The sequence below is a fragment of the Cnephaeus nilssonii genome (genome assembly GCF_951640355.1).
Source record: "Cnephaeus nilssonii genome assembly, chromosome: 13".
In the NCBI taxonomy this organism is placed as follows: Eukaryota; Metazoa; Chordata; class Mammalia; order Chiroptera; family Vespertilionidae; genus Cnephaeus; species Cnephaeus nilssonii.
The window spans coordinates 42300432-42325883 of NC_137084.1; the positions used below are offsets into that span (position 1 = coordinate 42300432).

The following is a 25452-nucleotide window of genomic DNA, read 5'->3' on the forward strand; positions in this document are numbered from 1 at the left end:
TTCTATGAGAAAGAAAAAATTTGCTCCTTACAGTATAATAAAAACTTCTGTGAGGCAAACATCAGCCTTTTCCTCCAAAGAGCCTTCTCTACCCCTGTAGTCTCATTTCTCACACTTCGCTTAAATACTAGTTGTACTTTCTCAAGCATACCATGTTCCTTCATCCTGAAACACTCATCATGATTCTTTCTGCACCTGTACCTACTAGGCCGTCAGGACAGAGATCAAAGGTTGCTTTCTTCAGGAAGCCTTCCTTGGTTCTACATTGAGTGAAGTATTTACCCTCTACTTTCTTTGTTTCTCCTCAGTAGACCTAAGTTCTTGAGGAGGTTTTGTTCTTTATCTCTGAATCCCACAGTCCTTAGCATGCTGTACAGTAAGTGCTCAGTGTTTGTTAAATGACTGGTTGACTGACTCTGCCTGAAGAGCAGAAGACTTGGGGAGAGGAGGAAGTGTAATTTTAGGTATTGTGGAGTAATCAGAAGAAACGGAGTAAATTTACTCTGTGTCTCTGGACAAGAATTAGACCCAGAAGCAGAAGGGACACTAAGGCAGGTTTATCAGAGTCAGGAACTCTGAAATACATTTATTAGCAATGGAAGGACCTGCCTCACTCTTGTGGTAAGGTTGACCATTTACCCAGGGTGTGGTAGGAAGGAATTGTCAAAACAAGTTTCTACCCTGTAGGGTATTCCAGCAATGTGTGGGTCTTATCAGGGCATGAAATATATCTATCTGCTTACCAGGTGATCTTTAGATAACTGAAGGTTACAGCTATGCCATCCTGTAGTTTTCTCCAGGCCTGATATCCTGCTGCCTTCAGCTGTTCCTTACTTGATTTGGTTTTCAGATCCTTTGTAATCCTGGCTGCTCACTGACCATGCTTATATATCAGTGTCCTTTATACAATGTGGTCTGAAGACCTGATCCTAGGAATGCTTTGACAGCAGAGAATAGTAGAGCTGCTGCCTCCTTGTTTCTGGGTCTGTTCCTAGCTAAGCAGCATGAGGTTGCTTTGGTGTTTTTGGCAGTGGCCCTGTTGGCATATATTTCTTGGTAATTTGTGCTCAACTGAAACCCCTAGATCTGTTTCACATGAGCTGCTATTAAACCATTCCTTTCCCATCCTATACTTGGGTAGTTGGTTAGGTTTCATTGCATAGTTTTGGTTCTTCATCTCAGCTTATTAGCTCATAGGATGTCAGAGCTAGAAGAACTCTAGAAAAAAGCTTTATTCGTTTTGGATCTTGTTGCTTCTGTTTTCCATGTTCACTGCCGTGATCTTCCCCACCTCCCCAGTTTTGTGCTATCCACAGTTTGGTAAGCAGATCCTTGTATTTGTATCCAAATCACTCATGAAAATATTGACCAGAGATGTACAGCATTTCCCTGACACCTTCCTCTAGTTGACCTCTGTTCATTATCAGCACTTCTTTCAAGCTGATTGTTTGTTAGCTGTGAGTCTCTTACTTTGCTACTAGTGGCCTGGTGCACGAAATTTGTGCACGGGGAGGGGCATGTCCCTCAGCCCGGCCTGCACCCTCTCCAATCTGGGACCCCTTGGGGGGATGTCCGACTGCCAGTTTAGGCCTGATCCTAAACCGGTAGTTGGACATCCCTCTTGCAACCCAGGACCGCTGGCTCCTAACCGCTCACCTGCCTGCCTGCCTGATTGCCCCTAACCACTCTGCCTGCCGACCTGCTCGCCCCCAACTGCCCCCCTGCCAGCCTGCTCGCCCCCAACTGCCCCCCCTTCCGGCCTGCTCGCCCCCAACCCCCCCTCCCCCCCGCTGGCCTGATCACCCCCAACTGCCCTCCCCTCTTGGCCTGATCACCCCTAATCGCCTCTACCTCGGCCCTGCCACCATGGCTTTGTCCGGAAGGATGTCCGGAAGGTCTCCCGGTCTAATTAGCATATTACCCTTTTATTAGTATAGATACTACCTGGACATTTGGTGTTAGCTCATCTTCAGTATTTCTTTTCAGCCAAGCATGGTGGGTGATCCCTGTTGCCATAACATAGGAAGGTACAGAAGTGATGAGATCCTGCAAGTCATAAGTGCCAAGCATCAGCAGACTGACAAGGCAGCTGGTGCCAGGGGAGGAAGTCATTTGGAGCTCTTTTCTGACTTTTCATGAATTATAGTTCCTGAGATGAAATAAATCTAAAACAAAGACAGTTCATTTAAATGTGGGCTAGCTGCTATTGTTAGCATCTAACTTACAGCATTTCGGAGATAAGTGGGATACTGCTTTTCTTACCTTTTAGATTGGAGAAGTTTGGTTTGTACCTCAGTAAATGTTTGCTGAATGAATCAGTGAGTTAGTTTCATGATAGTCTTCACTTCAACTTGGTCTTTCCAGATCATGGAAAGAAGGATGAATGGCTTTTGCTTCTCCCCTTCCCCTTACCAAACCCAAGCTTCTTTCAGAACCAGCTAGAGCTCTGCCTCTTCTAGGCAGTCTTCCCTGACAGCTTCTGCTACCTCTATCCTCTGAACTCTCATGTCAGTACTTGATGCTTTGCATGGCTTCCCAATTTATGTGTTTATATCTCATCACTCCACACCCTGAAAGAGAAGTTATGGCCAAGGCCTTCCATCATTTTGTGCCTTCCACGCATCAGGCACAAGTACTTAAGGAAACTCTTTAACCAAATGTGTCTGCATGAAGTGTTGCCACCAGATGGCACCAGAGTCTCTGCCATTATTTTAAGAATCTTGCGTAGTAACTTTCAGCCACTTATTGCCATTCTTTAATGAAGAGGCTTCAACTTATTAAGCAAAATGCCAATAAATACTACAGTAGAAACAAATTAACCAAGCAAAGTTGTAACTTTCCATTTTTACATGGTAAACTTGTGTTCACTCAGCCCCTCTGCCCTGCCTCTTTTTTCAGGCACTGAGCTCTCACCCCAGCAGCTGCTTTCTAGACCCTGAACAGAATCTAGCTTTCAAGCCTTTCCAATGGAGAGTGCCTTAACCCTTTGCACTCGCTTGCTTTTTTCTTGATTCCTTTATTCTAATGCTAACCGTGTCGAGTCACACTCGACATCCGAGTGTAAAAGGTTAATACCTGAAAGTGGCCTCATATCCTTGGTTTGTGTTTTTAGGTCATTTGTTTTTTTCCTGGAAAAGACAAATTAAACATTATAATGAAATTCTATCACCCTACCAATTTTTAAATTGATTTGAGAGAGGGAAAGAGAAACATCGATTTGTTGTTCTACTTATTTATGCATTCATTGATTTAACTCTTCTATGTGCTCTGACTAGAGATTGAACCCACAACTTTGGCATATTGGGACAACACTAACCAACTGAGCTACCCAACCAGGGCCTAACCCCACCATATTAAAAAATTTTTTTAATTGATTTTTAGAGAGGAAAGAAGAGGGATGAAGAGATAGAAACATTGATGAAAGAGGAACATAATTGACCAGCTGCTTCCTGCACGACCCCTACTGGGGATTGAGCCCGCAACCTGGGCATGTGCCCTGACTGGGAATTGAACTAGTAACCTCTTGGTTCCTGGGTCTATGTTCAACAGCTGAGCCATATTGGCTGGGCACCCCACCATTTTTAAAAAATATTTTTTTAATTGATTTCAGAGAGGAAGGGAGAGGGAGAGCAAGATAGAAACATCAATGATGAGAGAGAACCATTGAGCGGCTGCCTCCTGCACACCCCCTACTGGGGATTGAGCCCGCAACCTGGGCATGTGCCCTTGACCGGAATCGAACGCGGGACCCTTCAGTCCACAGGCCGATGTTCTATCCACTAAGCCAAACCAGCTAGGGCCCCCACCATTTTTAATATGTTAATTATTTTTGTTACCTCATTGCAGTCTTTGTTCCCTTATATATGTGACTTTATGCAGTTTTGATCATGTGAAACCATAATAAGAGTTCTCATTTACTGACCGCTTATTATGAATTATGTACTGTGCTTGTTTTATATACACTGAGTGGCCAGATTATTATGATCTCTGTACGCATAATAATCTGGCCAATTAGTGTATATCCTATATAATAAAAGGCTAATATGCAAATTGTCCCCTCAACCAAGAGTTTGACCAGCAGACAGGCCGGTCAACCGCCCATGTCCCCACCCCCTGCCCAGGCTGGCTGGGCCCCACCCATGCACGAATTCATGCACCGGGCCTCTAATATATACACTGAGTGGCCAGATTATTTTGTGTTCAGAGATCATAATAATCTGGCCACTCAGTGTATATATTACTCCTATTTAAATGTAAGAACTGATATGTTGAATACTTACATTATATTTATTACATTACTTATATTGAATGCTTATCTTGTTAGGAACTGTTCAAAGAGCTTTTCATGCATTAACTTCCTTAACTTATACAACCTTATGAGAATAGATATGTTAACCCCATTTTATAGTTCAGAAAACTGAGGCTTATCAGCGTTAGTGACTTGCCTAAGATAACACAGTAAACAGCTATATTAGTATTCATATCTAGATCTCTTTAAATTCATATCTAAAATCTCTGGTCATTTCAATGTATTGTATCATTTGACATTGTTCATGTGTTCCTAAATGATTTCTATTTGGACTTCTTCTAGAAAGGGTCTAAGGATTAATAGAATCTTTAAAATTGGGTTTGATTTGTTTTTCTCCTGCTGCTCGTCTGTTAGCTCCTTGAGGACAGGGACTAGAGGTCATGCTTATTTCTACATTCTTCTTCCCAGTAAATGCAAAGTAAATATTTGATGGATGAATCAATGAAGCATTTTTTACTACAGAACAGTTTGTCCACTGGAGCCAAACACTAAATACCTAGAATTGCAGTGGAGAAATATTGGGTATTTTATTATGAACTAGAGGCCCGGTGTGCAAAATTTGTGCATGGGGGAGGAGGGGGTGTCCCTCAGCCCAGCCTGCACCCTCTCCAATCTGGGATCCCTCTCACAATCCAGGACTGCTGGCTCCCAACTGCTCGCCTGCCTGCCTTCCTGATTGCCCCTAACCGCTTCTGTCTGCCAGCCTGATCATTCCCTAACCACTCCCTTGCCAGCCTGATTGATGCCTAACTGCTCCCCTGCCAGCCTGGTCACCCCTAACTGCCCTCCTCTGCCGGCCTGGTCACCCCTAACTGTCCTCCCCTCTTTTCTTTGAGTTGAATAGCTTTGTACCCTTAAAGTTTCAAGTCTGAAAGTTACAAACCACAGCAAGATTTTTTACTCCTTTCACATTGATGTCCACACTTACTCCTGATTATGTCTTTGTTCAAGTCAGAATAGAATCCAGGAAGAAAGCCTACATTAAGTGCTAATTATCCTTTTTTTTTTTTTAACACCTGCTACTTACCTGAGACAAGTGACATGTAGTGAAAGCTGGGTGACTGGGAGAGAGTAAGGAGGCATTGGGGAGCAAAACAAATGGTGATTAGTCCAAACTTCTGACTTAGAGTTGTATTATACATTTGGAACTCTTCAGCTAAGTCTGAGGTAGATATCTGAAGGAGTGAAAGGGAAACAGATACTCTTTGAAACAGAAATGAGCCTCCCTCTTTGGGTTCTAGTCTTCCTTTCCTCTTTTGAAAAAAATATTTTTATTTATTTCAGAGAACAAGGGAGAGATAGAAACATCAATGATGAGAGAGAATCATTGATTGGCTGCCTCCTGCATGTCCCCTGCTGGAGATCAAGACTGCAACCTGGGCATGTCCCCTGATTGGATTGAACCGTGACCTCCTGGTTCATAGGTTGACGCTCAGCCATTGAGCCACACTGGTGGGCTGCTTTCCTCTTATTTATCTAAGTTTTTTGAGGATCTCTCACGTGCCAGACAGTTTTCTAGCACAGGAAGCAGATGAATATGGCCTAATGACTTTTCTTAAGGAGCTTGCATTCAGGTAGAGAATGAATTTGAATACCGTCTTGTATTCTAGGTAAGCACTGTAATGATGGTAGAAAAGAAAATGCTTTGGAGCATTAAAAACTCAAGATACATTCTTCCTAGAAAAGAGACTAAAGGCTTCATGTGTCTTGGAAGTGATGTTATCAGGCAGAAAGGATGTTTTAGCCTGAGGGGGACAGCCTGACTAAAAAGCATGGGGAGTGGTAGAAGGTGATCCTTGGAATAGTAGTTTGGGGCCATATTTGGGTGATTTGATTGCCTGTCTAAGGAGTTGGATCTTATCCTATTTGGGGGGGACCATTAGAGGGTTTTTAAGCAGGGGAATGACATGTTCAAGACTGTATGTTAGAGATTCCTTTCCAGAGCTCCTGGGAGGGTAGATAGGAAGGGAAGACACTGAACAAGGGAGGCTTAACAAGGAAGTCGTCATAGTCAGCCAGTCAAGGGACAGCAAAGATTCAAATGGAAAGGAGAGAATAGATACAATAAACGGTTGGGTGAGGGATGAAAGGGAAGTGTCCAGCATGGTCCCAGGTTTCCAACTTAGGTCCTAGCAGGTGCCTTCGTCCACATTTGGAAATGTAGGCAAGGATCAGGCTGAAATGGAACACCTGAGATGCACTCTGGACTTGTGGGTAGAGCTGCAGAGGGAGCTGGCTAGAGCTGAAGTGCTTGTGTTTGTGTTTCAGATGGTGACCCTCTTTCAGATGTGGGTTGTTCCCCTCTATTTCACAGTGAAGCTGCACTGGTGGAGGTTCCTAGTGATCTGGATCTTCTTCTCTGCTGTCACAGCCTTTGTCACCTTCCGAGCCACCCGAAAGCCACTAGTGCAGACAACCCCAAGGTGAGAATTTAGGTAGTGGAAAGAACTAGGTTTCCTGAAGCTAATGGTTTGGGATGCATGGGAGGGGGGTGTGTTTAGATGGAAAACTTTGCAAGTTTTATCTGCCATGTTTACTTGGCACTGAGCTCCACCAAAACAAGCTGATTGGGAGACCTACCTCCCATTCACAGATTTAAAAAACCCAAATATTTCCCTATAGCTTACCTTATAGTTTATTTCAAGGTCTGTTTACATTAAAAGCAAACAATAGAGTAAGCAAATCCTGGTGATGATTGTAGTATCATTTAAAATGTTATTTTCTTCTGTGAACCCTTCTCTGATCTCTAAGTTAGATTTTCTGTTATATTTTTTCATAGTGCCCTGCAGTTTTCCTTCATAGAGCTTATCACAATTTATAACTAAATATTATTTTGAGAGTCTATCTCCCCACTAAACTATATCTATGAGATCAGAACCACATCCATTCTGTCTGTCACTGTATATCCAGGCCCTATCACAGGGCATGGCACATAGTAGCCTACTCTATGAATTTTTGTTGAATGAATGAATCTCAGCAAATTTGCAATCTTCCAACAAATACTTCCTTTGAGGTCACAAAGCACCTCCTGCCTGTATATTTCTTTGTATTTTATGCATTTCTTATTTGATCCTCCAACCGGCTTGTGAGGTCATTTAATATCTGTACTTAGCAGAAAAAAAAAAGATTCATTCATTCAACAAGCACCTGCTATGTGTTAGACCCTGTGTTAAGTGCTGGAGATACAGAACTGGATAAGACATGGTCCCTGCCCTCAAGAAGTGCTTGGTTTAAGTGAGGAGAAGAATGAGAAAGCAGCTGTGTTAGTGTAGTGCCGTGAGAGACGTGTGTACGGGTCCAAGAGAGCCTAACAGAGGAACTGGCCAGCCTCAAAGCTGTGACCACCTGATCCAGAGTCTTCCAAGTTGCAAGTTGTTCTTTTTCCCATGCCTCTTATGTTCCACTGTCCTGCAAGCCTTTCTTTGGCCGTCTGAGTCTTGTCATACAAAGTAAAATTTATCTTCTTGGTGAAGTTGGTGATCCAGAGCCCTCTCTGGCTGTGGTAGTTCACTTTATGTTAAGGGCCATTTCATAGAAGATAACAGGCTCAGTAGCCAGATTGATGTAGATTGGAAACCCCAGCCTTGCCACTTGTTAATTAATTATATGACCTGTTTGACTTCACCTTTCTGAGCACTGAATTCTTTATCCCTAAAAGTGTGGTAATAATTGCTACCTCAAGTAGGGTGATATAAGGAAAAAGTGTAATAAAGCATATTAAGTCACCAAGTAACAAATAGTATAAATTTATATTTTAAATTACTGAAAATAGTCCATAACATGGGAGGTTTTTTATATTTGATAGTGCTTTATAATTTCAAAGCACTTTCATAGAAATCCACATATATTCACACAGCATTTATTGAGCCATGTACTGGTACTACATATACCAGGAAACAGGCTCTTTATAAACCAGTGAAAATTACTTGGCCATTAAAAAGAATGAATTTTACCATTTGTGACAGTAGTGAAATTGTCTCAGAGATGTTATTTGATTTACCTCAGGTTACCCAGCTAATAAACCTCATTTAATCCAGATTCCACCTAAAATTCTACATCCTTCCATTGTGTCTCATGATCAGTGCAATCCCTGGATAATGGACCTGTGTGGGGTCTTTGAGGAGGGCATTGTAAGGTGTTTGTTTGGGGCCTTTCCTTTGCCGGAGAAGCTATCACTCTTGAGCTTTCTCCCTGGGCCCCAGCATGGTTCGCAGTAACCTAGTTGGCTCTCTGGAGCTAAACAGGCTTGTGCTAGTTATTCAAGCAAATTACTAAATTGCTCATAAGCTCTCATTACAGATAGAATAGTGGCTCCTAATATTAGTGTTTAAAAGGCTCTGGTACATTCTGGTACCATCTTTCCTATCTGACCCTAGCTGGAGTCAACCAACCAGAATCCCCGCTGCTTTTCATTGGTTCCTAGGAAGCACTGCTCCTCCCTCAGGAGTATTGCACAACCCTGCTTCATAACATCTAATTCAGAGTTATTCTTTGAGTGCCTCCCTAAGGATCCCTTTACTCCAGAAAGAAATATTTTCAGAAGCAGAGTCATTAGACATCATTCATTTCATTATTGGTCTGTGGATAGAAAGAAGCAAAGCAGTATTCAGATTAACCATGCCAAGGTATAAAAGTCTTCTAACTAATTCTACCTCTTATTCATCTTCCCTTGAATTCTCTTTCTTGACAAGAATAACTAGCCTTCCCCCATTCCTTTCTGAGCATAGTTGTAGTTACTAGTTTTCACTTCTGATCCAACAAATCTGAATTTGAGATGTCTGAGTCCCACTGTGCTCTTTATTTGAGGCTGAAACCTTTTAAGGCTCTCTTTTATTCTCTTGTCTGAGACTAGGAAGATACAAAGTATAGCTCCCTGGTATGTTGAGGTGTTACTGCAATTAAGGTGTTACAGCTTTGTACAGTACGTTTCTCAGTAAATCCTAAGCAAAGAGCCTAGTGTCCCCATTGATGTGAGAATAAGGGATCTGATGGTTCACAGATCTTTAGACTAGAGTTTCTTTGTCAGCTGTATTAATTTCCTTTCCTTTCTCATCCCTGCTTCATTTATCTCTTCTTCTGGAGAATTCTCTTGTTCTTTCACTTGGGGGTTATTTCTTTGTCTCTTTATTTTGGTTGCCTATTTGGGTTTGTGACTATCTATTAGGTAGATCTGCTTCGCCTATCAGTCTTCTAGTGCAGGATAGTGTCAAACGCTGTTTCTGACTAATTAGATCAGGCAAAGACTCAAAGCCTCCAGAGACTGCCTCTGCCTACAGACTGATAGGATTCTGGCTTTAATTGCACCCAGACAATCATCCTCAGGTGTGGGAGAGTTTTTTTCAAAAGGGTAGGGCAGTTGCTTTTGCCCAGAGGGTAATTGTTATTTTTAACTAGAGGCCCAGTGCACAAAGTTTGTGCACTGGGGAGGGGTGTCCCTCAGCCCAGCCTGCACTCACTCCAATCTGGGACCCCTGGGGGATGTCCGACTGCTGGTTTAGGCCCAATTATTAGGCCTAAACTGGTAGTACGACATTCCTCTCACAATCCGGGACTGCTGGCTCCCAACCACTCGCCTGCCTGCCAGCCTGATCACCCCCTAACCACTCCCCTGCCAACCTGATCGATGCCTATCTGCTCCCCTGCCGGCCCAGTCGCCCCCAACTGCCCTCCCTTGTCGGCCCGGTTGCCCCCAGCTCTCCTCCCCTGCAGGCCTGGTTGCCCCCAACTGCCCTCCCCTGCTGGCCTGGTCAACCCCAACTGCCCTCCCCTGCCGACCTCGTCCCCCACAACTACCCTCCCCTGCCGGCCTGGTCGCCCCTAACTGCCCTCCCCTGCAGGCCTGGTCCCCCCCAACTACCCTCCCCTGCTGGACTGATGGCCCACAACTACCCTCCCCTGCTGGCCATCTTGTGGTGGCCATCTTTGACCACATGGGGGCAGCCGTCTTTGATCACATGGGGGTGGCCATCTTGTGCACGGGTGTGAGGGTCAATTTGCATATTACCTCTTTATTATATAGACTATCTTAAGTGGCCTCAGGGGAAGGTATTTTCCAATAGGATGGGTCAGCTGCCTTCCCCCCAGGCAAAGCCGCCTGTATATAGCAAATGTCTGTGTGGGAAAGATGTCCTCCGCTGCATGAGGGAATGACTCAGCACAGGAAACCGGGGTTGTCTGCCTTCTAGCTCTAACCCCTGAGTCTCCAGTCCTGGTTTCTGCTCACACAGCTCTAGTCCACACAGCCCTCCCTCTGCCAGAGCACAAGGTGGGTGGCTCCACAGGGAATTTTGTGCAGTGGCCCTTTAAGAAGGTGCCTGAATTTTCAGCCATCACTCCCTGGCAGATAGCAGCCCTGCTGCTTTTCCCAGCCAGATGTTACATGGGTACTCTTCTCAGTTCTGGTGCTCTCTGCAGGGGGGCCCAGCTTGGGGATTAGATCCCAGAGTTTTCAGTGGCAACCCCCCACAGCTGAGATATCTCTCCGGAATATCAGTTGCTGTCTGTGGGCACCTGGCCAGCCCTGTCGCTTCTCTGCCCCTCCTACCAATCTCTGTGCAGTCTCCACTTTCGGTCCTCGGGTATCAGGGTTCTCTCCAGTGAGTCTTCCATTGATTATTCAGGAAGTTTTTCTGTATTTTAACTGTAATTCCAGTTTGCTCCTGGGAGCGTGTCTGTGCAGCATCCACTTACTCTACCGCCATTTTTAACGTCTTTCTCTCTCCTTTCTCCAGGTTGGTTTATAAATGGTTCCTGCTGATCTATAAAATTAGCTATGCCACTGGCATCGTTGGCTACATGGCTGTCATGTTTACCCTTTTTGGACTTAACTTATTATTCAAGTGAGTACCCTTTGCCTTTTTTTTTTTTTTTTTCTGGTGTTGGGGGAGGAGATGCTGGTGGGATATATCTTCCTGGGGCAAGTCCTGGTTATTAACAGGGGAAACATGGTATCCCAGGATAGGAGACTCGAGCCATGGGGGATCTGAGGGTGGGCCCTCCACTATTGTGCTGACAAAGAGAAAGGAATGTTGGATAATACAGAGTTAGAGTTTCAAATCATTGGTTATGTTTTCTAAGAATTTATATTTTAGTGGAAGAGTATGACAGAAGTAATAATAATAATTATTATAGCCAGTTTCCCGTTACTTTATCTCCCTAATAGAACTATTTTCCTTGTCCAATAGAACTATTTATTGCAGCATCTGCTCTCCCTGAGTGATCTTATGTTCAAGAAGAGTAGGAGTTGGCAAACTATGTCTTGTGGGCCAAATTGGTCTACTTCCTGTTTTTATAAAATAAAAAAATATTTTACTGGAACACAGTCACACACATTTGTTTACACATTGTCTATAGCTTCTCTTGCAGTAAAACAGCAGATTTTAATAATTGCAGCAGAGACTATATGGGCCACAAAACTAAAATATTTACTATATCTGACCCTTTACAGAAAAAATTTGCTGACCCTGGACTAGACATTTGAACTCGTGGCATACAGTTGACCACACCTGGCAACAGATCCACCTAGAAGGATACAAGACAGGAAATTGCAGGGCAGTGTCTTCAGTTCTCATAGTAGTCACAGGGCTGAGCTGTAAGAGAGTGAGACGCCTGTCCCAGAAGTTCCCTCTCGCCCAAGGAACACATTCAGTTTCAGGAATCTCCCAGTCCAGATGCAGTGTACCGATCACAGGCCATGTTTAACATATAAGCATTGTTGCTTTGTAGCACAGCTGACAATCCACTTTTATCAGATTTCTAAGGAAACAGTTCTAGAAAGTTAACCTGTGGACATTTAACTCCTCCGTTGTTGGGCACTTAGGTTGTTTTTCTATTTAGTGTTGTTACAGATAACATGGCTGTGGTGCTTCCTAAGGTTACATTACTAGGAGTAGGAGTCTGGCTATTGCTTTCTGTTGTCATAAGCTTTCTAAAATATCTGTTTCAGCATACATGTCTACCTACCCCCAGCTGAGGTAGAAGCCAAGAAATTCTGGGCTTTGAGATTCGTGGGTACAGTGATTAGGGCAGAAGAGGGTGGAAATGTGGTTTCCTGGCTGAAGGGATGAGGTTTGTGGATCACGAGGAAACCTAAGCCTATGACAGTGTACTGAAGCTAAACAGATTTAGGATTAAAATTTAAATTCATGACTACTGGCCTCTTCCCCAAACCGAGTACACTACTTTATGTAGTGAGAGGGCAGCCATGGATCTTACTTGGGGTAGAACAGGCTGGAAGAATAAACTGGCTCCACAAAGGAACTAATCAGTATAGAGTCTAACACGTCTCATCAAAGAAAAGCAAGATATTTCCAGATATGTTCTTACCTGTGTGGTTTAAAAAAATTTAAAAATCAAGATTCTGCCTTATATTTTAAAGCCATTTATTCTATAATTACAGTTTCTTTTTACTTTCATAAACTCTACAAGGAAGAAAACTGAATTGGGAATCTTGACCATTTTTATGCTACTGATCAGGTTAATCGGTGAAAGATCATGATGTCTAGTTAATAGGTTAAATATTACAAGATTGATGAGCAAATTCAGCTTTCTAAGATAAATACCATTTACAACTTTAAGTGAACACATACAGTTCCTGGTACTTTTTTTTTTTTTTTTTTTTTTTTTTTTAGTTTAAAGAGAGAGGAAGCTGGAGAGGGAGAGAGACCAATGTGAGAGGGAAACGTTGATCGGGTGCCTCCTGCATGGGGATCAAACCCACAACCTGGGTATGTGCCCTGACCAAGAATTGAACCTGCGATCTTTTGGTGCACAGAATGACGCTCCAATCAACTGAGCCACACCAGGCAGGGTACAAATATTTTAACAAAGGTACTTTCTATACTAAACATTTATAGACTCAAGGTTGCAAATTATTGGACTATTAAAACAAATCTCTTGATATTATAGGCAAGAACTTTGTCTTTCTACCTAAAATCTATATAATTTTATTAACCAGTGTCACCCTAATATATCTAATAAAAATACTTTGTTCTTGGTAAATAGATGTGGGTCAAAGTTTAACTTGATGACATACAGAATATGTATAGGTGCAGCTTAACATTTTATGGTAGCTCGTTTGTAACTGACTAACTTTTTTTCTAAAAACTGTGGTTGCCAAACTTTTCTGTAAAGGGTTAAATCATAAATATTTTAGACTTTGTGAGATAAGAGTCAAAATCTAGGATATGATATAGATGCTTCTATAATGAGAGAAAATGCCTTCCCTGCCCCATGGGCTGTATCAGATGGTGGGCATATTTGTGCCTGCTTGCCATCAGACAAGACATTCTCAGAAGCAGTAGCCTGAAAGGGGGTGGGGGTTTGAAGTAGAGTTTTCAATATATAGGTGCCAACCAGAGCAGGCCCTTGGCAGCTGCAGTGCATGGTTGCCAGTTGGAGGAGGCAAGCACTGGGAACAGAGGGGAAGTGGGGCAGAAGGGGATACCATGGCTTCATCTTTGAAGCTCACAATGCTAGCCTGTTCAATTGGTGCCCAGGGACAATACACTGAGTGGCCAGATTATTATGATCTCTGAACGCATAATAATCTGGCCACTCAGTGTATATCCTATATAATAAAAGGCTAATATGCAGATTGTCCCCTCGACCAGGAGTTCGACCAGTGGGCAGGCCGGCTATTCGCCCATGTCCCCTCCCCCTGGCCAGGCTGGCTGGACCCCACCCATGCACGAATTCATGCACCGGGCCTCTAACACACACACACACACACACACACACACACACACACACACACACACACACTCTGAGTGGCCAGATTATTATGCGTTCAGAGATCATAATAATCTGGCCACTCAGTGTATACTGTAAATACAGCATGTTAGATTTGGTCTTAGTTTGCCCTAGCAAACTTGCTCTAGCTCTTGAACCTTCCACTTTTTGGCACTTCCTTCTGTGTCTCAGAGTAGAATACAAAGCAGTGTGTCTCAGGGCAGGCCATGCTACTTCCTTTACAGGATCAAACCAGAAGATGCCATGGACTTTGGCATTTCTCTCCTCTTCTATGGCCTCTACTATGGTGTTCTTGAGCGGGACTTTGCAGAAATGTGTGCAGACTACATGGCGTCTACCATAGGGGTGAGTTCACCTGGCTCTTAATACTGCCTCCTGCCACCTCCAGAGAGTTCAGGATAGCATCACTTGTTTGAAGGAAGAGAGGAGCCAGATAAAATCCTTCAAGATGTGAGTGGTATGTATGGAGATTTCTTCCTTAAAATTTGGAAAGTCAGATCTCAGATGTACCCTGGAATTTTTAACTTTAGGACCATTATAGGAAAGGAAGTTAGCATTTATTCAACAAGTATTTATGTAATGCCTATGTGCCTGAACACTGCTGGGATTGCAAAGGTGTACACACAGAAGCAGATAAGGTTCTTGCCTAATTGGAGTTTACTCTCTAGTGACAGAGAGGGGTATTAAGGGTAATAAACACAAAAATAAATATAAAATTATAATTTTAATAAATATTATGAAGGAAAGGTTCATGATGCAATGAATAAATGTAGTAGTAGCATTTGACCTAGTCTTGTGTCTCAAAGGGCTTCTCTGAAGAAGTGATTACTGAGCTGACTCAAACAATGTGTAGGTGTTAACTAGATGAAGTGAAGTGAAAAGAGGTAGAGAAAATTTCGAGTATAGCGTCCTGTGGTGGAAGGAAAGGTGGGCATTTTGAGGAACTAAGGCTAATATGGTTGTAGGGCTGAGAATGTAGTGAAATAACTGGAGACATAGTCAGAGTCTAGACTAGAAAAAGCCTTATAGGACGAAGGAAAGATTGTGTGTTTTTTTTATACTTAAAAGACTGGAAGGCTACAATAGAAAATGACGTTATCAGATTTGCATTTTGAAAAGATCGTATTGGCCCTAACCGGTTTGGCTCAGTGGATAGAGCGTCGGCTTGTGGACTGAAAGGTCCCAGGTTCGATTCCGGTCAAAGGCATGTACCTTGGTTTCGGGCACATCCCCAGTAGGAGGCATGCAGGAGGCAGCTGATCAATGTTTCTCTCTCATCGATGTTTCTAACTCTCTATCAGTCTCCCTTCCTCTCTGTAAAAAATCAATAAAATATATTTTTTAAAAGATCATATTGGCTGTTGGGTAGAGAACAGATTGGAGAGGGGTCCACAGGTTAGAGATATGTTCTTACCTGTGTGGTTTAAAAAAAATTAAGACTATTTAAGACACAAATGCACTAGTTTGGGAAAGATGAAGGTAGCTTGGATTAGAGTAGAGATGGTAGAAAGGGAGAGAAGAGCACTATTTTAAAGTATTTTCTAGGTAAGTTTGATGGAACTTGGTTATAGATTGGTTCTGGAGCCTGAAGGAAAAAATAAGAAGGAAAGGTAGGTGTCAAAGCTGAGATTTCTAACTCAAGCAACTCCTTGAGTGATGTACACTTTAGTGAGATAGGAAATGCTTTTTGAAGATGAGATGGAGACCATGGAGAAATTCTTCAAGCTTAAAATATGGGTAAAATAACCAATCTGAGAAATCCACATCAGTATCCCTTTCTTTCCTTTATAATGGAAATATGGGTTTTGTTTTTTGTTTTTTTTTTTGCTATTTACATTCTCTTAATTATGTAAACAACACAAAAGTGTTCCCCATCTCAGTGTCATCCCATTAGACCCTACCCCAAGGAAGAATATTTCAAAATTCAATGGACATCTCTCCATTTCTGTGCTGAAATACATGTGGCTCTGTCTGATGAAGGGGAACCGAAGGGCATGCAGAAGTTCTTAACAGCTTGGAGTGAAACCCTGGGAGAACATCAGGGAAATAGGTTCTCTGGGAGCATCCAGATACCAGTCCTAGCTTTTAGGCAGCAGATAGCTGTGGAGACCAAGTGAGAAGAACAGGAAAGGATCGGCACTGACTACATGTGAGGCGCTTCGGGAACTCCGGAAGGATTTGAGGCAGTTTGCAGGTGGGAGACTATCTACTGTGTGAACTTGTATGTCCATGCTTCTGCAATCTCATTTGTGTCACAGGCCAATTTAGGTTAGATAATACTCAACCATCACCTTGGATACCTTTAATCTAATATTGTAGTTTCAGATCTAGGACTTTGTTTCTGAGTATCATGGGCTATTTATTTTTCTAGCAATGGATCAAATTGAAAACAAAGTATATTGGGTCACTTTGTGGACAGCTTATTAGATACTTTTTTGAACAACTATCTTATGTTTTAGCTGCATTTCTCGGTCTCGTACACATTGTGTAGGCTTCAGCTCTTCCTTTACCCATTTCACTTCCCAGAAGAAATTTCTGGACCCTAGATTTTCTAGTTACTATACGTTGAACAACAGCTGTTCTCTTAGACTGCTTTTATAGCAATAGCCAGCTTTTCAGTCACTCTTGCCAGTGTCCTATCCTTTACCCTCTAGTGATTTCTTTTTTTTTTTCTCATTCTGTTTTTACAGGACCAATTCTCTGATTTCCCCAGGTTGTTGCCAACTTGATTTCAGGGTTATTATCAGCTGCCAATTTAAGCATAGCCTTAATTCCCTCAGGTGGTCGCTGATAACCAATCTACAAAATCCCTTTTCTGTCCAAATGGGACTGAGCTCAGAATTGATCCACAGGGATAGCTTCTCCTCTAGGGGAGATGGGATCATTACATTGGCCTCTCCAAAACAGGGTTTGAGCTGGGCCTTCCATGTTCTTGGGAAGAATTATTGGGTGCTCCAATGATTACAGCTGATAGTCCTTAAAACATAAATTCCAGCTTTACCAAAAGACCTGGCAGGAGAATCTCTTGTTAGGGCGGAGGGTGCCTCAAATACCAGCTCTTGGCCCCTCATATTCTCCTTCCCTTTATGGGATCTTACTACCCCATATGCTCACTTAATAGGCTGGCCCAAGTATAAACCCACATACTTCCCTGTATCTCAGCATAAGAACAGAAGGATCAAGCAGTCACATTGGGCTTTATTAAAAGGTTGAAGATGAGAGCAGGAAAATAAGCCAAGGGTACTTGGCTGAGGTTAATCTGGTTTACCAGGCTGCCTGCTTTCCAGGGTTTCCAGACCCCGCCTTTGCCAACTCTCAGCCTACCGCTGTGTAGCTAGTGGCACATCTAGACAACTGTTTTCCAAATGTCTGGACCCAGAGCCTTTGTTCCTGACAAAAATATGCCACCCCTTCCTCTATTCCTCAGGCCAGCCTTCTGAATCCTGGTATCTTACGTGAAGACTTACCTCTTTCCTAGGTAATTGACATTGAGAATGGCTATCCCTTTCAGAGGAGCCACTCTATCCAACACCTGTCCAACAGAATGTGACCTTGCTGACCCTGACTATGGACAGTTTGCTGTTTCCCCATGTTCCCATCTTGCAGCAGAGTGGGTCATAGGAAGACTAGAATGGCTTGTGGTAGTACTGGTGAGTCACCAGGAGTTCATTCATTATTCCCATAGCAAACATTGCTGAGACTTAGTGACAGGCCTTCTTCTAGGGCTTGGGATGCCAGCAGATCAGACCAGGCAAGGGTGTGGGAGAGGGATTTCAGCATAGATTAAAGGGATACATTGCACTGCCTTTACAGTTCTTCCCAACCCTGAGAATTCCAGGACTCTCTTGTTTCTGCCCGTCTTTGGTCAAGTGGGCCTTGTGCTCTGGATCTCTGAGCCACGGAAACCTCAATTTCAAGAATAACCCTGACCTTAAAAAAATCTGATCAATGCTTTGGTGCAGGCAATTTGAAGAAGCCAGGAAATTTCCGCCTTCCATGCATTCATTAGGCAACTCATTCATTCATTTATTCAAGAAATAGTTATTTGTCAATTGTCTATAATGTACCAAGTATGACCCAAGTACAGTCTTCACTAATACTACTACCACCCATTTCAGTAGCAGTCTTTGTTTTGTGTTGTTGTGGGGTTTTCTTGGTGTGTTTTTTTTAATTGTGGTAAAATACACATAACATTGCCCTGGCTGGTGGCTCAGTTGGTTGGAGTATCATCTCATACAACAAAGGGTTGCAGGTTCAATTCCCGGTCAGGGCATGTATGGGAGGAAACTGATTCGATGTTTCTCTTTCTCTCCCTCTTCCTCTCTCTTTAAAATCAATAAAAACATTCTCTAATGAGGACTGAAAAACCACATATAACAAAATTTACTATCTTAATCATTTTTAAGTGTATAGTTCAGTTACATTAAGTACATTTACATTGTTCTGCAACCATCACTACCATACATCCATAAAACTCTTCACTTGTAAAACTGAAGTTCTATACCCATTAAATAGTAACTCCGCAATTTCCCCTCCCCCAGCCTCAGACAACCGCCATTCTATTTTCTGTCTCTGAATTTGACCACTGCAGGTACCTCATATAAGTGGACTTGTGCAATATTTGACTTTTGTGATTGACTTATTTCACTTAGCATAATGTCTTCTGGGTTCACCCATGTTGTGTAGCATGTATCAGAATTTTCTTCCTTTTTAAGTGAATAATATTCCACTGTATGTATAGACCATATTTTTAGGCCTGATCATTTTTCAGTCTTTTGTACATTTTGTGATCATGGCTCCTATCCCAGAAAGTCATAGTTGATTTTGGAGCTGTTCTGCTTACCATGTCAGCAACTTGTTTTAGTCCTCGCATAGTTCCCCTTTGAGGGTGGTTTACCTAAAGAGATCTGTGATTTTTTCGTGTTATGGTTCTTAGAAATGAAATCAGGAGGCTTTTTAAGTATATTAGCAAGCATTTGCAATTCCTTTTCACTGTTCTGTTTAGTGTAGAGTACCTCTTTGGTTTGTCTTTACGTGGAGAAACTTGTAATATGAATTTCAGTCATTATCATCTTATGATGAGTCTAGGGAACCTTGGATGTTTGGTTTTTTCCCATCTGGTCACTATGAGATCATAAGCGTGTGACAGCCAGTCAGTATGGTTTCCTTGATTGTGAAATAAGCTTATTTTCTGGGGCTTCTTCCAGGCAGGGCAGTAACCCGCACTATTCATGCTACATTGGGTATAACTCACACTTTCTTCTTTGTTTTTGTGGGTTTCTTTTAATCCTCAGCTGAAGATATGTTTATTGACTTTTAGAGAGGGAAGGAGAGGGGTGGGGAAGGGAGAGTAGAGGAGGGAGGAGAGGGGAGGAGGGGAGGGGAGAAGAGGGGAGGGGAGGGGAGGGGAAGGGAGGGGAGGGGAGGAGAGGAGAGGAGAGAAGAATCGTGGATTGGTTGCCTCCTGTTTGTGCCTGGACTGGGGCTGGAACCTGCAACCTAGATATGTCCCTGACCAGGAATTGAACTTGCAACCTTTTGGTGTACAGGACAACGCTCCAACCATCTGAGCCACACTGGCCAGGGCTCTACCTCACACTGTTTTGTTTTTTTTACCTCACACTTCTGAGCAAGTTTCTGTGCCCCAGAGTTACCTCTTGGATCATCAGTGGCCCCAATATCATCAGGACAGAACTAGCTAGCCATTCATCTAGCTTAAAGTAATGGAAAGAGCTAGGGGGTTAGAGTCAGACCTAGTTTCAAGTTCTAATCCACTTTTAATTAGCTATGTACTCTTTCTTTTAAAAATTCTTTTAATCTTTATTGTTGAAAGTATTACATATGTTCCTATGTTGTTACTGTCTTTAGACAGAGAGTAAGGGAGGGAAAGAGAGAAAGAGAAACATCGGTTGGTTGCCTCCTGTATGCACCCTGACCAGGTTTCAAACCCACAACCTTTTAATGTATAGGATGATGCTCTAATCAACTGAGCCACCCAGCCAGGGCTAGCTGTGTGCTCTTGAGCAAGTTACTTTACCTCTCTGGTCTTGTTTTTTTAGCTGTAGTAATACTACCAGTCTTACAGAATTGTAAGGAATAGGTTAATGTAAAGCATTTTGCAGAGTTCACATTACCCAGTCCTGGTTTTCTTTTTATTGCTGATATTTCCTGTTTCCTCTGCTAACTTTTCTTTTTCCTAAATGATGTTGTTCCTCAAGTTCAAATCTAAGTCATCTTCTCTACTCTTCACCTGGATAGTTCACTTTTCTTTTTCCAGGGATTCCAGATTTCGAATCCAAAACTGTTTTCTGAGCTCCAGAATGTTACTATTCAGTGGTCTATTAGACATCATCAGTCTGTCTACTTCTCTCAGTTTTTACTGCCATCAAATTAGCCTAAACCATCAACTTAGTATAAGCCTCCAACATCCATTGCTTTTAAAGAATTGTAATTATCTCCTAGCTGGTCTTTCTAAAGCCTCTTTGCCTCCTCTCCAATTCATTTTTCACACAGAAGACAGAGTGATCTTTTTTATATATTTTTATCTACTCTAGATATTTTATATATGGAGTCATATAATATTTGTCCTTTTGTGTCGGCTTATTTCACCTTGCATAATGTTTTCAAGGTTTGTGTGTGTTGTAGCATGTGTCAGAACTTCATTACTTTAATGACTGAACAATATTTTATTGGGTGGCTATATCACATTTGTTTATACATCCGTTTATTGAGGGACTGTTCCCACCTCTGACTATTGTGAATAGTAGTGCTCTGATGAGTATTAGCATGCAAGCATGTGTTTAGTCCGTTTTCCTTTTTGGGAGGTATGTACCTAGGAATGGAATTGCTTGTCATGTGGTGATTCTTGTTTAACTTTTAGAGGAATTATGAAACTCTTTAATTATAAATAATGCCTAAATGAATATCTATATGCAGGAAGCTTTTTTTTTTTTTTAATGTTTTTATTCACTTTTAAAAATAAAGGAAGGGAGAGGGAGAGAGAAACATTGACTGTCAAGCCTGCAACCCGGGCATGTGCTCTGACTGGGAATTGAACCGCTCAGTGCATTAGATAATGCTCAGCCAACTGAGCCACACTGGCCAGGGCTGCATGAAGCTTTTTGACATTTGTTTTTATTTCCTTTAATTTCTTAAAGTGAAATTAATGGCTGAAGTGTGTGACAGTATGAGATATTATGCCAAATGCTGTCCAAAAGGATTGCACCTCCTTTGCTGCAGCCACAAGTGTCTGAGAACACCCTTATCACCACACAGCATTGCTCTGGATATTGCCATTGAATCTTAGAGATGTTGTCCATGTCTGCTAGCATCATAGTCTGGCCACAGCGTGGCCTACCTGACATAGCTCCTGGTCACCACCCTGAGCCTTTCTCCCTCACATTCTCCTTTGTCCCTAATATTAATCCAGCCTAGTATTCAGGTCCTGTTAGATTAGACTTCCTGACCCATCTCTGGTCTGCCCTTTTCTCCTCATTCACCCAACAAGGATGAGGTCTATTTACTGTATAGAAATGTTTTCTAGCTCTGTGACCTCCCCTGCCACTTTGCCTTCTCTCTAGAAGACCTAAGGCCTCTGTGGTAGCTTCCCACTTTGGTTGATTCTCACATCTTTCCTGTCTTTTCCTTGTGTTCTTCTCTCCTAGTTCTACAGCGAGTCAGGCATGCCTACCAAACACCTCTCGGACAGCATGTGTGCCGTGTGTGGGCAGCAGATCTTTGTGGATGTCAGTGAAGAGGGCATCATCGAGAACACGTACAGGCTGTCTTGCAATCATGTGTATCCACCTGGAGCTCCTGGGTCACATGCACACTGTAGTCAGGGAGAGAAGGGGGCATGCTGCCCGGCCTTTGAGTGTAGGAGAGTCACAAGAGGGTAGACATTTGGGTGATGCTGAGTGTTAGAGGCGCCGATACCCAGGAGTAGAAAATGCATCCTTGCTTGCTCTTTCCCACAGATGGGAGCCACTCTTATGTAAATGGTGTTCATAGCCTGGCAGATCAGGAAGGAGCCTGAAGCTGCACTAGCTGCCCCAAGGTTGGATGGGTCACAGGAGGAGCATCCTCTAATTGGATCCCTCAGTTTCAGAATCAGATCCCCCTGAATAACGTCTAAGATTTGTCATGTCCTTGCTCAGCTCCCATTCTGTGCCATGTATTATATTATCCCCATTTTGCCCCCTGACAATCCTGTAAGGTAGAGATTATTATTCTTGCTTCACATATGAGCAAAGAGTCAGAGAGAAGGGACTTGCCTAATATTATACAGCAGATAAGAGGGGAAGCCAGGCTTGGAACCTTTCTCCAGAGCTAGTGCATGGGCACCTTGAGCTTCAGCACAGAGCTGGGTGCCACGCAGGCTGTCCACAGTATTTCCCTTGACCAGTGGTGCTTAGTTTCCACGAGTTCTGCATTCGCGGCTGGTGCATTGTGGGAAAGAAGCAGACGTGTCCCTACTGCAAAGAGAAGGTAGACCTCAAGAGGATGTTCAGCAACCCGTATCCTTATTTTGCATTCTTTTGGGCAGTGGGAAGAAAGCACTGGCCAGTGTGACCCTGCATTTGGGTCCTCCTGGGGTGTTCCCTCCTGCCCCCCACCTGGTACATGTCTACCATTCTATTTGGCCTCAGATCTAGGAAATTGGGGATGGGACATAGCATAGGACTAAGCCTCGGCTTCTCATCATAGTTCTAGAACCCTTAAGGCTAAGTTGGTAGTTTTAGCAGCTACCGCTTCTTGCTTGCTTACTGTGTATCTGGCACTGTGCTAAGTGTTCTCATATGAATCTCGTTGTCTTCTCTAGAAACTTTATGACCTGGTGATATTCTCATTTTACAGATAAAACAGTTAAGATGTTGGATACTTGTTTAGGGTGATATAACTAATGCATGATGATGCCTTATCTATGACATGCAGGCCTGGAGACCAGCTCTGTGCCTGTGCAGGGCCTGTAGGTGCAGGGATGGCTGAGGGACTCCCTGTCCCCATCAGCTATCAACACAGGACTTAAGCTACCACTTCCTCCCCTGCCAGCCTTCCCTCCTCATCCTGTACCTTCACCCTCCTCATTCTCCTCACAGCCTGACTGTTGGAAAGTGCCCAGCCACTACTCTGCCTGCCCCTGCACTTCCCCTGGGATCCAGGGACCCAGCTTTCTCCCCTCTCCTCTCAGCTGCCCCTTTTCTCTGTCCACAGGACACTAGCTGGGCTGTGTGGGAGCCACTGCATTCTTAGTACACTCCCTGAATAGGAGACAGGCCCTTTTAGGTTCCTTGCTTTGTTCTTGCAGAGACTAGTTTAGGAACAAGTAATAACTCCATGGTCAAGCTGATGGTTGGGGCTTCCCTTAGTTCTCAGAGACTAGGCCAAGCTGCCCTTTCTGATGCCTTTCAAGAGGTTCCCTCTCCCCAGGGCTTTCCCCAGACCTGGAATCCCAGGCTCCTTTTCCAGGCGTCTTGCCCAGTGTTTAGCTGTAAAGTGAAGGAGGGAAGCTATCTCCAGAGCCGTTTGGCCTCAGTAGGGCCAGGTGCTTAGTGCCCCTGGATGGGGATTCCTTGGGGCCTCTGCCAGGAGTTAACACCTGTGACCAGCCTCTTGCTCCCTTCTGCCTCTGTCTCTAGACTCAACCTCTTCCTTGACCTAGAAAGCCTTCCAGTTGGACATTACAAGAACCTTCAGGGTTGCCTTACTTAACTCCCAGCTTCCCTGCAGCCAATGTCACAGGCCTCAGGCTGTGTTCTCTCACTGCCAGTCCATCTCAGAGAAGTTGTTTCATGGACAACCCTATCTGCATGTCGGTCATGGAGAGCTTAGTTCCACCCCTCCACCCCCATCTTCTGCACTGGCCCCTCCGCCATCCTCCCCCCCCACTTTCTGCTTTAGCCCTTTACTCCAACATAGAAAGGCTGGTGGGGCTTTCTAGAAAGCTGCTGGAAAGTGTGGGCAGTCCCAGGAGGAAGTGGGCAAACCCTCCGTGACCATCCCTAGACCAGCCTTAGCAGCTCTATGCACAGCCTCTTTCCTTTAACACACCGGCAGCTGGGAGAGGCCCCACGTCATGTACGGGCAACTGCTGGATTGGCTTCGCTATTTGGTAGCCTGGCAGCCTGTCATCATTGGCCTGGTACAAGGCATCAACTACATCCTGGGCCTCGAATAATCAGGCAGAAGAGCATCCACCCACCATGGACCTCAGGGCACACTCCTCCCTGCCCTTCAAGACCTCCTGGGTGGGAAAGACTCAAAGGGGCACTTGGGCCACTCAGGACCCTCCTGGCTGTGTCCGGGCAGGGGAGGGATATGATGGCGAGCTAGCCAGTGGGCTGTCAGCAGTGGGGGCTTTTTAAAAAAAACTATTTTGATGAATATATTTAAAAACCTTTTTTATTGTGGAGCATAGGAACTGCCCCAACTCCTGCAGGCCTTATCCTCCCTGCCTGAGCAGGGCGGGAGCAGAGCCACAACCTTTCTGGTTTCAAGGAGCCTCCTTGCCTCTGGCTGAGAGCCTCAGCCCACCCCTCTCTCCTTCCCTCGAAGGGGCTCAAGCCTGGCACGCTCAGTGTGGAAGAGCTGAAGCCCTCCCACTGGTGCCAGAGAGGAGCACTGTGTGGTGAGGGTATCTTCTATCTTCCCCTGTCCAGGAGCCATAGGCTGTTTGAGGCAAGTGGAACCTTGTGACTTTTCCAGTGAGGGAAGCCTTGGGACCTCAGAATGCATTGAGGATTTGTTTGGGGGCAGGAGCTGTTTGGGTGACCTGCCCGGAGCAGCCCTGTACTCAGCCAGAACGGAGGCATGGGGGCTGCAATGATTGAGGGCCCCTTGTGCCGGACGTGGCAGTATATACCACAGGCCGTTCAGCCACATCACTTCCTTCCCGGAAAGCCTGTGTGAAGTGGGTGCGTGCCTCTGAGTGGGTGCGGCAGAGGGACTGACACACATGAGACTTTGTTCCCTTGAAGCTGGCAGGGGATTCCCAGCCAGAGACCATCCCTACGTCAGCGTTGTTGTTCATGGGTCCTGTCTGGGCCTGGCAGTGGAAGTTGGCAGGGGGGATGGGAGGAGGGGGAGGCCCAGGTGAGTATGGCATCAGAAAAGGGATTCCAGGGAGACCCAGCCCTGGCCCTAGGAGCTGTGAGGACGTGCGAGGGTAAACATGGGCCTTCCACATTGGGCTCCTAGGAAATATGGCCCACCTGGCCTCCCCTCCAAGGGCAGCAAGAACCAAGAAGGATCTTGTCACTCCATTCTGAATAAAGCTCCATGAGCTGGGTTGGAAAGCTGAACATCATCTTGCTTTTCTTCTTCCCACCTCCTTCCCTGGGGTCCCTGGGGATGCCTTGCCTTGGCTGCCTTTTGCTGCTCCTGTTGGAGAGCTA

General features: G+C 44.1%; 1 protein-coding gene across 6 annotated transcripts in view; it reads left to right on the plus strand.

The window, feature by feature from the left end:
* The window catches only part of RNF121 (ring finger protein 121), a 73376-nt gene extending 49119 nt beyond the window's left edge, over positions 1 to 24257 (plus strand). For 2 of the 6 annotated variants that reach the window (XM_079789342.1, XM_079789347.1), the window contains exons 4-9: positions 6578 to 6732; positions 11041 to 11148; positions 14284 to 14404; positions 21724 to 21857; positions 22474 to 22575; positions 24116 to 24257. In XM_079789342.1, the coding sequence (XP_079645468.1) occupies positions 6578 to 6732; positions 11041 to 11148; positions 14284 to 14404; positions 21724 to 21857; positions 22474 to 22575; positions 24116 to 24236 (741 nt within the window). In that variant the 3' untranslated portion in view covers positions 24237 to 24257. The remainder of the gene's footprint in view (positions 1 to 6577; positions 6733 to 11040; positions 11149 to 14283; positions 14405 to 21723; positions 21858 to 22473; positions 22576 to 24115) is intronic. The other 4 variants (XM_079789344.1, XM_079789343.1, XM_079789345.1 and 1 more) reach the window with 2 other exon arrangements.
* Positions 24258 to 25452: the final 1195 nt, after the last annotated feature.